Genomic DNA, 13838 nt, shown 5'->3' with positions numbered 1-13838 from the left:
CCAACCTGGAGCATTGCGAGGAGCACTGGGACACATGACCTGTCCCAGCCAATCCGGGAGCACTGGAAAGAAGGTTCTGGCAGCTAACCCTGGTTGATGATTCAGTCAATCATCCCCCAAATGGGAACGTTCAAGACTCCTACTGCAAGCCAGATCTTTTTCTACGCAGTTATTCACCAAGCAGAACTAAATTATGTTCATTTAGCCAAGCTATCTTTTTGAATCCATGTGAAAAGTTTTTAGTACCCCTCATTTTTGGAATGTCAAAGTTGAAAAAAATCAGCAGGCCCTGCTCATGTGTTCTTTTTTTCACAGGGTACAGTTATGAGAAACAGGTGCGGCCGTTCGCCGATGACGTCTGCGTCGTCCCTGAGAAGTTTGAAGGTCAGATACGCAATTGCCCTGGGCTATATGAGCTGTACCACTGGGCATCCACCATCTTTTCAAAGGCTGCCTGATTGAGCCAAGGAAACATTTTGCGTGAATTCAGTATTCTCTAAAACAAACAATTTAAAGAAATCTGAACCAGAATGTCCCAACTATGAGCCACAGATCATAATCCCTCCCTGCATATGAAGAAAAGCCCAAGTCTTTACAGCCTTGGAGATTTGTGTCATTAAAATGTAGGGCCCTTTGTCATGTGCATGGTTCTGGTAAGGAAGCAAATCAAACCTTCTCATCAGAACCGGAGCAATGATCTACATCGTCTTGCCCAAACCTGAAATCTGCCTTCCTATCTGAAACTTCAGGTGGAACTAGAACTGGAAAAACTAAATTTGAAATCCAGATTATAATAGAGGTGTGTGTGTGTGTGTGTGTGTTGGAGCAGGGGGCTAGGCCATTGCGTCTTACCTCATTGATGAGTAAAAAGGGGGTGGGCATCTGGGGAAAAGGACTTTGGCAATCCCACCCGCCAAAGGAGCCCAATGTGTTTTGAAAATACAGTGGTACTTCCGGTTGCGAATGAGATCTGTTTCGGAGGTCTGGCCGCATTCTGAGGAATTCGCAACTGGAGGGTCGCTTCTGCGCATGCACACGGCACATAGAACGCTTCGGCGCTTGTGCGTGCTGCAAAATCAGAAAAATACTTCCAGGTTTGCTGCATTCGCATCCTGAAGTTTCCATATCCTGAGGGATAAGTAAGTGGAGGTACGACTATGTAATTTTGGCTTTAGGAACCAACCCCAGAACGTAACTCTGGCATAAGTTGAGAGTTGCCTATAGAGTTTGTGCTGGAGTTATTTTTTATAAGGTAAAATTCTTACTCTCTTCCAGGGCTTAATTTGAAGCAAGTCTTAGCTCGGGAATCTGCCTTATGGCCAGACTCTTATCTGCCCTGCAATATATGAAGTAACACGGAAAACCTGCAACAAAATGTTGCAGTGTATCTCCATCTTCTAATGGGAGCGCTCCTATTCCGGGTACCAGCTAACCACACTGGTTTCCAATATGTTCCCTCTGTTGTCTCTTCCACCCAGCCACGAATTTATAGTTTTTTTTCTCCAATGGACATTCAGGGCTCCATGCTACTGAGTCCCTCTAGGGCTGTTTTGGAGGTCTTTTGCAAATACAGTGGTACCTCAGGTTACAAACGCTTCAGGTTACATACACTTCAGGTTACATATGCTTCAGGTTACATACTCCGCTAACCCAGAAATAGTACCTCGGGTTAAGAACTTTGCTTCAAGGATAAGAACAGAAATCATGCTCTGGCGGCGCGGCAGCAGCAGGAGGCCCCATTAGCTAAAGTGGTGCTTCAGGTTAAGAACAGTTTCAGGTTAAGAACGGACCTCCGGAACGAATTAAGTACTTAACCTGAGGTACCACTGTATTTATATATCTCTGCAAAACCTGGGGTTCCATACTGACGCCTGCCTCTTTGTTTGCTACTGGTCTAATTTTGGCTACTTAGCCCTTGGCACTCACCACCTGAGTTTGATAATAGAGGGAGCGATGAACTTTGGGCCAACGTTCGAAATTCGCCAGGTGCCTTTTGCACCCGGCTACCGTCCACTTGCGACCAAGTGAAGATGCCCGGGTGTCAGGATGGCGCCTGATGTCTCCACCATCTGGAGGTGCTATGCTTGAGAATCCTTGGATCTGGACTGCTTTCATATACTAGCAACACATCCTGTAGAATTCTATCTATTATTTTTTATCTGTACAATCGGAATGGATTTCAGGAACCAAAAAGGCGCATTGAAAAATACAGCTTTCAAGCCACCTAGCCCCCAAATGGCAATTAGGCATTTTGTTTTGGTGACTGTAACCCTGGTTTAAGGAACCATTTGGCGCCTGGCTTATACATTCGTACCTTGGTTAACGGAACGACTTGCGGGTCGAATGTTTTGGCTCCCGAACGCCGCAAACCCAGAAGTGAGTGTTCCGGTTTGCGGATGTTCTTTTGGAATCCAAACGTCTGGTGCGGCTTCTGATTGGCTGCAGGCTGCAGCCAATCGGAAGCTGCGCCTTGGTTTCTGAATGTTTTGGAAGTCGAACGGACTTCAGGAACGGCTTCCGTTCAGCTTCCAAGGTACCACTGTATATCTGAGTTTCTAACACAGATTTGAGTGTGTGTGTGTGTGTGTATATCAGGAGTGGAGAACCTTTGCCCCCCCCCCCCGTTGATGTTTTTTAAAATCATTTTTATTGATTTTACAATAAAAACAGCCAATCAACATACCCACATCATAATCCAATTAAAAACAATCAGCTAAAATTTTAAAACTGACCAAATTACAGTCCAAATTGTTAATTATTAATTTTTCCGCAATCCCCAGAGTCAGGACCTCTAAAGAATGTATCCAATATCTTTGTTCCTGCCTCTTCTCGTTGTTTTCATATTTTCCACCTCTGATCTTAACGCTTTAAAGTTCTCTGTCCCTGGCTATGCGATTCTCAGTCATGTCCAAAATCATATATCCTTTCATCCATCGAATACAGCTTCATTAGTATGTGTGTGTGTGTGTGTGTGTGTGTGTATATATATATATATATATATATGCAGGTTTTGGTGTCCTCGGGTGTCTTCCCGTGTCAAAGTTGGGGTGTCTAGGCGACGTTTCGACGAGGTCTCACTCGTCATCTTCAGGCTGGTGCTTTCGGCTTCTTGTTACTGGAACAGAGCAGGATCTCAGTGTTTGAGTTCCTATAAATACTGTTGAGGGGGTGTGGTGTATAGCCTCCAATGTTCTGGGCAGAGAGGAAGTTCCCAGGCTAGTGTGCCTTTTCTTCTTTTGTTCCTTAATTACTTGAGGGATATCCTGAGTGATTTCTTGAGTGATATCCTGAGTACCACTTAGGTGGGTCATTAGGTGTGGATTAGTTGCTAAAGTCTTTGTGTCTTGACCTCTTGAACTTTGTGAAGAGTTTTTCTGAGAAGATGGCTGTACTGCACTTAGTTGTGCTCTGGCTTGGCTTCGTGTATAGGGGCGAGCTGTGGTTTTGTGGCTTGTGTCAGCCAGATCTGTGTAGGGATTGCAGGGGGGTGCAGCATCCGGAGGTGCCACCATGGTTTGGCTACTGGATGGTGTCTGTAATTTATCTGTGGAGAGGGTCTGGGTTTGGGTCTGGTGTGGTTGATTGGTGATGGCGTTCTGTGTGCCTCTGGATCTGGTGTCAGTTTTTGTGGGGAGGGCTAATTTCCAGATGTCTGGCAAGCGGGATGTGTCGTCACGCTTGTTCATGTTGTGAGGGTGACGACACATCCCGCTTGCCAGACATCTGGAAATTAGCCCTCCCCACAAAAACTGACACCAGATCCAGAGGCACACAGAACGCCATCACCAATCAACCACACCAGACCCAAACCCAGACCCTCTCCACAGATAAATTACAGACACCATCCAGTAGCCAAACCATGGTGGCACCTCCGGATGCTGCACCCCCCTGCAATCCCTACACAGATCTGGCTGACACAAGCCACAAAACCACAGCTCGCCCCTATACACGAAGCCAAGCCAGAGCACAACTAAGTGCAGTACAGCCATCTTCTCAGAAAAACTCTTCACAAAGTTCAAGAGGTCAAGACACAAAGACTTTAGCAACTAATCCACACCTAATGACCCACCTAAGTGGTACTCAGGATATCACTCAAGAAATCACTCAGGATATCCCTCAAGTAATTAAGGAACAAAAGAAGAAAAGGCACACTAGCCTGGGAACTTCCTCTCTGCCCAGAACATTGGAGGCTATACACCACACCCCCTCAACAGTATTTATAGGAACTCAAACACTGAGATCCTGCTCTGTTCCAGTAACAAGAAGCCGAAAGCACCAGCCTGAAGATGACGAGTGAGACCTCGTCGAAACGTCGCCTAGACACCCCAACTTTGACACGGGAAGACACCCGAGGACACCAAAACCTGCATTCCTGTACCCGTGAAAATCTACGAAAGCATATATATATATATATATATATATTCTCAACTGTCTAACTGTCTGTTTACCAACGCAGCTTTTCCTGACTTCATTCCAATCCGGGCTGTTGTCCAAATTTGTCGTTTGAAGTTTAACGACGCATCAACTCCCAAGTTGTTAAATCATTCCAATCCAAGCCTTCCTTTTGAGATTTAATGACGCAGTACCTTCCACGTTGTTAAGTTGTTACTATAGATTGTTGAGCATACTGTCTGCAATATTGCAGTGTAAATGAACTGTATCCCACAGATATAAGTCATTTGGCGATCGATCAGCCTTCCTGGAGACCATACAATCCCCGCCTCTGGGCCCTAGAAGGCCCCCCCCCCAGTTGTAACTGAGTTGCAACTCACACAAGCCCCCGCAGGCATGGCCAGTGGGAGTTGCAGTTCTGCAGCACCTGGTGAGCTAAAAGTGCCCCACACCTAATGCCCAGAGCATGCCTCTCCCCTACTTGTTGTTGTTTAGTTGTTTAGTCGTGTCCGACTCTTCGTGACCCCATGGACCAGAGAACGCCAGGCACCTCTGTCCTCCACTGCGTCCCGCAGTTTGAACAAAAAAAATTCCTTCCAGTAGCACCTTAAAGACCAACTAAGTCAGTTCTTGGTATGAGCTTTCGTGTGCATGCACACTTCTTCAGATACACTGAAACAGAAGTTTCCAGACCCTTCTATATAGTGAGAAGGTGGGGAGGGGTATTACTCAGAAGGGTGGTGGGAATGGGTGATTGGCAGATAGCTGTGATGAGCCTGTTGACGACTCTTAACGACTGCAATAGGTCTCCCGCAGTTTGGTCAAACTCATGCTGGTAACCTCGAAAACACTATCCAACCATCTCGTCCTCTGTGGCCCCCTTCTCCTTGTGCCCTCCATCTTTCCCAACATCAGGGTCTTCTCCAGGGAGTCTTCTCTTCTCATGAGGTGTCCAAAGTACTGGAGCCTCAGCTTCACAATCTGTCCTTCCAGTGAGCACTCAGGGCTGATTTCCTTTCTCCCCTACTACCGAGAGGGAAATGAAAAATTGGAGTTCTAGGCAGAGGTTGATGCCAACACCTCCTTTCTTATTGGTTAAAATAAATAGAGTTAATATTCAGGGTGCTTATTGTATGTATGTATGTATGTATTTATTTATTTATTTGAGTTTTATTTACAACATAACATAACCCCCCACCCCCCAAAACAGAAATCCACCCTCATTAAACGTGAACATAACATACAATAAGCATAACATACAACAATACAAACAACCAAATAAAAGGCTTCCTTTATCCTGCACCTGGCCTCCTTATTTACTACTTATAAGCTGTTCCCTTTATGAATAATTATTAAGATTTTTCTAATGATAACTAAAATATCCACAAAGTCTCCTGCCGACAAGTCCAGGTATGTACTTTAGGGCACTGTTTTGCGAAGTATTCTCTGCCTTTCCTCCATGCTTTTTGAAACTCTTGTTTAGCGTGATCTCTAATTGCCTCTGTTAATTCAATATACTCTTAACAGTTGGTCTTGCCATTCCTTTTTTGTCAGCACAGTTTCTTTTCTTGTTTTCATTATGTTGGCTGTGCTTGGCAGGGGACATCAAGCAAGAAGGGGGTGGGTACCGTGAGGGCCCCCCTTATCAGCGGCGAGGGTCTCTACAGCTTTGGCAGTTCCTGGTAGCTTTGCTGGACGACCCAAGCAACTCCCATTTCATTGCCTGGACAGGCCGAGGAATGGAATTCAAACTCATTGAACCAGAGGAGGTGGGTCTTGTTTAAGGGTGAATTAATTTTTCTACTTCCCACCAAGTTTTGATTCCAGTGCAATTTACAGCGTACTGTTATCTCCTCCTCCAAATAAACTCTGATATATGTGTCAGTGGCCACTGCTGGATAGGGAAGAGCACTCTGCGTGCACTCAGAGGCCACCTTCTCATCAGCCCAGCTAGCTAGTTTGTAACCCCAAATAAACCAGGCGTCGATGTTCAAACGTGGGTTGTTGTTTTTTTGAGGTTCCTTGACATGGTCTGTTTCACATTATTGTTATTTATTTAATTAATTTATATACTGCTCTGCAGTGGTACCTCAGGTTACAGACGCTTCAGGTTACAGACTCCACTAACCCAGAAATAGTACCTTGGGTTAAGAACTTTGCTTCCGGATGAGAACAGAAATTGTGCTCCGGCGGCACAGCGGCAGCAGGAGGCCCCATTAGCTAAAGTGGTATCTCAGGTTAAGAACAGTTTTAAGGTTAAGAACGGACCTCCAGAGCGAATTAAGTTCTTAACCCAAGGTACCACTGTATATCCGCAGGTCTCAGGGTGGTTCACAGGATAAAATCAGAATATAAAACCACAATGTAAATAATAATAATAATAATTATACCCTGTCCATCTGGCTGTGTTTACCCAGCCACTCTGGGCAGCTCCTCACAGGATATTAAAACACGCTAAAACATCAAACATTAAAAACCTCCCTCAACGGGGCTGCCTTCAGATGGCTCCCAAAAGCCAGAGAGTTGTTTATTTCCTTGACATCTGATGGGAGGGCATTCCACAGGGCGGGTGCCACTACCGAGAAGGCCCTGTGTCTGGTTCCCTGTAACCTCACTTCTTGTGGTGAGGGAACTGCCAAAAGGCCCTCTGAGCTGGACCTCAGTGTCCAGGCAGAACGATGGGGATGGAGACGCTCCTTCAGGTGTAGTGAATAATCAAAATAAAAACAACAACCCCCCCCCCGAAAAAAAACCCCACATTTTTAAACGGCATAGAATTAAACCTAGCATTGTTTTTTTCTCTGCTCCCCACCTTCGATGGGCACGGCTGCAGGTGGCGCGGCTTTGGGGCATCCAGAAGAATCGCCCAGCCATGAACTATGACAAGCTGAGCCGCTCTCTTCGCTACTATTACGAAAAGGGCATTATGCAAAAGGTTGGTTTTGCGTCTGGAGGGGAGGGCGCTTGTCCAGAGTTGGGTTGCGCTTGGGTGTAGTTTTGCCCCCACTCCTAACTTCTGCAAAGTCAAACTTGTGACTAAGGATAGAGAGGATGACAGCGAGAGCCTCCTCAGAGACTGGTTGTGAGAAGGCCGGCAGGTTGAGGGCTGAATGAGGGCAGACTGAGGTTGGTGGGGCAGTGCCTCTCTCCCCCCACCCAATAAATTCGGCCTGTGCAGTTTGAGCTTAGGAGGGGTGTGGAGCATGTGCATTAATAGAAATTATTTTTAAAAACAGCTATGAAAAAGGGAAAAGAGAGAAAGAAGCAGGAAGAAGAAAGGAATTAGAGAAAGGGAAAGACAAAAAAGAAAGGGGGAATGAAGCAATAAAGATGCTGCTCAGAATGTTGGGTTCATACACACACACACACACACACACACACACACACATTTTTATTAGTTTTTTTAACATATCATTTCCAACAATCATATAACATAACTTCTTATCTTATACAATATTTTAGACTTCCATCAACACCTGATGATTTCCCATTCTTTATCACTTACTCTGCATTTCTTAATTTCTCTATTACTCTTGATTATCATTAACTAATAATTCTCCTCATAGTCTTTCTTGCAATATATCAAATAGTCCTCCTTACAGAACTTCTTGCAGTTCTACTAGCGTAATCTGTTCTTTACACAGAATGTTTTGTTCTATAGTTACTTGACATCTGGTGGGAGGGCGTTCCACAGGGCGGGCACCACCACCGAGAAGGCCCTCTGCCTGGTTCCCTGCAACCTCACATCTTGCAGGGAGGGAACTACCAGAAGGCCCTTGGAGCTGGACCTCAGTGTCCGGGCTGAACGATGGAGGCGGAAACGCTCCTTCAGGTATACTGGGCGTTTAGGGCTTTAAAGGTCAGCACCAACACTTTGAATTGTGCTTGGAAATGTACTGGGAGCCAATGTAGGTCGTTCAGGACCGGTGTTATAAGGTGCTGGCGGCCACTCCCAGTCAACAGCCACATTCTGGATTAGTTGTAGTTTCTGGGTCACCTTCAAAGGTAGCCCCGCATAGAGCGTATTGCTGTAGTCCAAGCAGGAGATAAGTAGAGCATCTACCACTCTGGCCAGACAGGGTCCAGGCAGGTAGGATCTCAGCCTACGTACCAGAAGCTGGTAGACAGCTGCCCTAGCACAAAGAATGCACCCAACCTCTGATCTGGGGTCATCCATGTGGGGTTATTGGCAAGAATCGTTTGTTGTAGTACTCTCTTTCGACTCCATTTTCCTCTCTGTCTTACAGGTGGCTGGTGAGCGTTATGTGTACAAGTTTGTGTGCGAACCAGAAGCCCTCTTCTCCCTGGCTTTCCCCGACAATCAGCGCCCGTCCCTGAAGGCCGAATTTGAGTGGCACGTCAGCGAGGAGGACACTGTTCCTCTGTCCCACCTGGACGAGGGCGTAGCCTATATGCAAGATCTCGGGGGGCAGCCGCCGTATGGGAAAGGCTACACCTATTAACTGCCAGCCGAAGAGACGGGTCAGATAATGGCCGAGTTGTACATATATGAAGACGTTTGTCGGTAATCACCAATGTAGAGTATTGCCTCGGCTTTCCTGACGCCGAACCCGGACTGTACAGTGGGCTGCCTTTTCGAGGGGAGGGCAGTACGGTTGCCCAGTATCCAGATCTGGATTCAAATCCTGCCTTAGCCGTGGACTCGCTGGGTGAACTTTGGGCAAACTGCTTTCATTCCAGCCTCCGTTCCTGAGGACGAGCTTCCTACCTCGCAGGGATGTTGTGAGGGCGGGGTCAAATAAAGATTGTAAAGTGCTTTGTACATTGTTTTTTGAAAATGCTATCCTGGTTGATTAACTGTAAGTGTATACAGCTTGAACATGGGAGTGGCAAGATCTGCCTGATGAAATGAGAAGCAACCAAGCTAGGGTCTTTGAATACGCAGACTCCAAATTTGAAGTGTAGCCTTATGAGGCTTTGCCCTCGGGTGGGAAAAATATTGCGCCCGGGAAAGGGAAAATGGGAGTCAACAGACACTCAAGGAATAGTTTCGGAGAAAAAGCTTTATTTCTACCATCCATGAACTGGTAGAAGGAGCAAGTGTGACAGTTCACAAACAAGCACGAGTTCACAGTCATGTGCACAGAGTATATATTCCCCTTCCAGTTCCCTCCCCTTTCTCCTCCCTCAGGAGTCCTGCCCCATGAGTTCCTCTGAGCATGAACAGAAAGCTCCTGTGTTGGGACTCTTTTGGGACTCTTGGTGCCCTTCCCAGGAAAAGGGGAATGAGAGCGGTTCAGCTTGTCCAAAGATGTTGCAACTGAATGAGATAATATTCGTTTCTCAGGCCTGCTTTGAACAGCCTATTCATTAGCTTTTTGAAGCCTTCTTGTGCTGATAAAAAGTAACGGTTTTGCCTTGCAACAGCAGAGCAAATGAGCAGATGCTTAGCTGCTGAGAAAATGATTTTGAAAAGCTTTGAGAGGCTTTGAGCCTGCTTTCGGGAGGGAGGTGACTTCGGGCCTAGGTGGGGTCACCTGTCCTCACCTTCCTTCAGAAGCAGCTTCTCTGCGACTGAACGGGTATCTGTGCATGGTTCGCAGACTCTTTGAAGCCGTGGCGACTGGGAGAAAATTTGTGTGGCCTGGTTTTCTCCCTATCCACCCTTGCGAATAAACATTGGGCACCTAAACACTGCAATTTTATTAATATTTAAGGGTCTTACCTTATTCCAGAAGGGGTCCTTGCTCTCAGTTTCATGCCACAATAACTACATTACTCAGGAGTAAGCCCTACTGAATTCCATGGGGATTGCTCCCTAATCAGTAAGCACATGATTGCAGCTTGAAGTGGCTAGTTTTGATGGTTACGCACAGGGCTGTTAAGAATGGACCCTATAAATTAACTGGACCTGTGGGGAAAATATTATTCATCTCTCCCAGTTTATTCATGTCGACATCTTTTTATTTGCAGAATATGGATGAAAGTGGAGGGATATTGAGTGAGCTTAGGATCTGGGAGGCCACGGGTGAAATCAGCCATGGGACTCAATTGTGTGTCCTTGGGCCACTTACGATCTCCCAGTCTAAGCCTACCACACAGGGTTGTTGTGAGGAAAATATGAGGGGAAGGAGATCCAGGAATGCTGCCTTCAGCTCCTTGGAGGAATGGATAACAACATAATACAGTTTATATTAATAAACATCATAATAAATAAATATTATAATGAATAATAAAAGCCTTTCTCCAGCATGTCTGCCCCCAATTTTAAATGTGGGGAGAGGGGGCAGTTTTCAAATAATGAAAAAAGCCTGACCTAAAGCCACAGGAAAAAAAAAAGAATCTGGGATACATCCAGGCCTAAAAACACTGGACTTATAAATAGGTTCTTGGCAAATTTGGTGTGGGGTTGTCTGCTGGGCCGGGTGTGCAAGCAGGGCGCAATCACGTCTGCTTAAAAACCTCCAAGGAAGGAGAATCCACGCTCCTATATTACATCCAGGGATGCGGGTGGTGCTGTGGGTTAAACCACAGAGCCTAGGACTTGCCAATCATAAGGTCGTTGGTTCGAATCCCCGTGACGGGGTGAGCTCCCGTTGCTCGGTCCCTGCTCCTGCCAACCTAGCAGTTCGAAAGCATGTCAAAGTGCAAGTAGATAAATAGGTACCACTCTGGCGGGAAGGGAAATGGCATTTCCGTGCGCTGCTCTGGTTCGCCAGAAGTGGCTTAGTCATGCTGGCCACATGACCCGGAAGCTGTATGCCGGCTCCCTCGGCCAATAAAGCAAGATGAGCGCCGCAACCCCAGAGTCGGTCACGGCTGGACCTAACGGTCGGGGGTCCCTTTACCTTTTATATTACATAACTTTTATATTGCATATTACATACACACAAAAGCTCTCCTCTGCAGCACCTTGCTTTTTTGTAACGGAAGTTTGCAAAGTGTCCAACAGTTGTCGTCTTCTTACAAGGAGACCCTAGTGCCTTTTAAAGTAAAACAAAAAGGACAGTACTAGCACCCTAAGGACTTGACCAATTACGGTGTGAGCAGAGTTTGCTTCACCAGATGCCTCGTTCTTGGTAATCCACAAAAAAACTTGTGCAATAATATATTCGCTAGCTTTTAAAGTGCTACTGGGCTTAGGGCTGCAGGCAAGACCCCTCTGCTGTCCAAAATTTTCCTGCTCACCTTGATGCTTCCTAGGGGGTCTCCTCCCTCTCCATCAGGGCCAGATTTAGGTCTGATGAGGCCCTAAGCTACTGAAGGTAACAGGGCCCTTTATATGTCCAGCTGTCCTTTGTCAACAACAAATTGCCGCTGTTTTTTGTGTTGAATATACGCTATATGGTAATTTATGGACCTAATAGGCAACCAGTCCATGCAGAATGTAGGGACCCTATATATAGAAATGAGCGAACCAGTGATATTTTAGGCAGCAGGCTAGCAGGTGGGGCCCATGACTTACATCAAACACTGTTGCTGTATGCAGACTTGTCCTCAGCACATCTTGTGTGTGTGTGAGATCCATAAATTAATTCCATGTTCCCAATCCCTCCTTAATCTTCCCCATCAATGATATTGGATGACCCAAAGTTCCCGTATTAGATGAAAGCAGAGAGCTGTTTATGCCTTCAAGCACCTGTGTTTGGGGATCTCAGGGTATAATCTGACTGTACATGTAGGGTTGCCTAAATTGTTGAGTTTTGAGGGGAAAGCCCCCTCCCAAAATAGTGATTTTAAGCTTTTGGAGCTGTTTCTGCTGCTTTTTCCATCACGTTGCCATACATCCAGGTTTTCCCTGACATTTTGCTGATTCGAGAAAGTTCCCCCTGATGTCATTTTTACACCCGAAAACCAGGACGTGTCAGGAATTTTGCTGATGTATGGCAAGCCCGTGTATATGAAGCTACCACTTTGCTGAAGGTAAGCAAGTTTATTGACCATTCCTCCTGAATTGCCTACACTAAACTTACACAGAGGTTAGACTATGTCTGGTCTTTACTGAGCATTCCTTTTTATTTGTGGATAAGTTACACAACAATGATCATTCCTCCTGATCCGGGGTGTTTATTTGACTTTTGGTTAGTCAGTTGCTCATCCCACACACTTCAACACATTTTCCCATCCCTTTCCAAACCACAAATGTCTGATGATGATGATTATTAGTGGCTTTGTTGTTTTAGGGTGACAGAGCCCTTGAAGCCATTCCAAATGCACAAACTTAAATTTCTGGTATGTGCTAAAATTCCACCTGTCACCACAAAACAAGCAAACAAGCAAGCAGGCAAAACCCACTGAGAGTTTTTAGACCACCTGGGTCTGGTCAGTGCTTAAACGGATGACCCTGGAAACCACATCTAGGGTGCTTTGGGTACCATGATGGGAGAAAGATCAACCTGTGGGTCCCCAGATGTTGTTGAACTACAACTCCCATCACCCCTAGCTAGCAGGGTCAGAGCTAAGGGATGATGGGAGTTGTAGTCCAACAACATCTGGGGACCCACAGGTTGAGAACCGAACTATACCCTTTTAAAATGTGGCTCTTTTGGGGGCGGGTGTATTATTGGTTTATTGTTTTTATTTTTATTTTATATATTGTGATCTTGATCCTTTTTGTGAACCGCCCTGAGACCTCTGGGTACAGGGCGGTATATAAATTCAACAAACAAACAAAACAAAGATGGGATACAAATGTAAAGGAATAAAAGGTGTGTGGGGGGGGAAATAAATGCAGAAATAACTTTACAGCTGCACGACTGGTGCAAATTCAGCTGGTGTGCAATTGGCCAGCTACGTTTGGATGCTTCGCCTGATGAATTTCTGCCTGTCCTGGGTGTTGGAAGAAACAGGCGGCAACCTGAAACTTTTTTGGGGGTGGGAAGGGAACACTTTTGTTGCTTCCCGCTGTGACAAGAAGCCGGGGCTACCGATGTGCTGCAGTCAATGCCAGATTTACGTATAAGCTAAACAAGCTATAACTTAGGGCCCCACTCTCTTGGGGGCCCCAAAAAAATTGAAAGGAAAAAAATAATAACTGGATGTACATTTCCAAAATATAAGAGGAAAAAAGAAATCAAATAAAACCTACATACAGCGACAGTGTTTTGTGTTGTGTAGGCGCCTATGATGTAAGTCATGGGCCCCGCCTGCTAGCCTGCTCCCTAAAATATCACTGGTTTGCTCCTTTCTATATATAGGTTGCCTACATTCTGCATGGACTGGTTGCCTATTAGGCCCATGAATTACCATATAGCACATATTCAACACACACAAAAGCGACAATTTGTTGTTGACAAAGGACAGCTGGACATATAAAGGACCCCATTACCTGCAGCGCTGCCCAGGTGCAGGAACCTTCCATCCCGCGTGTCAGTTCCAGGCCGGAAGACTTTGGGAAACAGGCGTCGGCGGGAGCGAAGCCTCGACGGACCACGGCGTCGGGCAGGGAAGCCCGCCCGCGTTGCCCGTACTTCCGCCCTGCAGCA

At 46.0% G+C, this 13838-nt stretch overlaps 1 protein-coding gene across 4 annotated transcripts in view; it reads left to right on the top strand.

The window, feature by feature from the left end:
* The window catches only part of ETV4 (ETS variant transcription factor 4), a 38110-nt gene extending 28935 nt beyond the window's left edge, over positions 1–9175 (top strand). For all 4 annotated transcript variants that reach the window (XM_081884236.1, XM_081884235.1, XM_081884238.1 and 1 more), the window contains 4 exons: positions 316–384; positions 5992–6161; positions 7226–7327; positions 8640–9175. In XM_081884236.1, the coding sequence (XP_081740362.1) occupies positions 316–384; positions 5992–6161; positions 7226–7327; positions 8640–8855 (557 nt within the window). In that variant the 3' untranslated portion in view covers positions 8856–9175. The remainder of the gene's footprint in view (positions 1–315; positions 385–5991; positions 6162–7225; positions 7328–8639) is intronic.
* The last annotated feature ends 4663 nt before the right edge of the window (positions 9176–13838 follow it).

The sequence above is a fragment of the Podarcis melisellensis genome (assembly GCF_964234715.1).
Source record: "Podarcis melisellensis genome assembly, chromosome: 13".
Taxonomy (NCBI): Eukaryota; Metazoa; Chordata; class Lepidosauria; order Squamata; family Lacertidae; genus Podarcis; species Podarcis melisellensis.
This window is presented reverse-complemented; position numbering and strand designations above follow the sequence as displayed.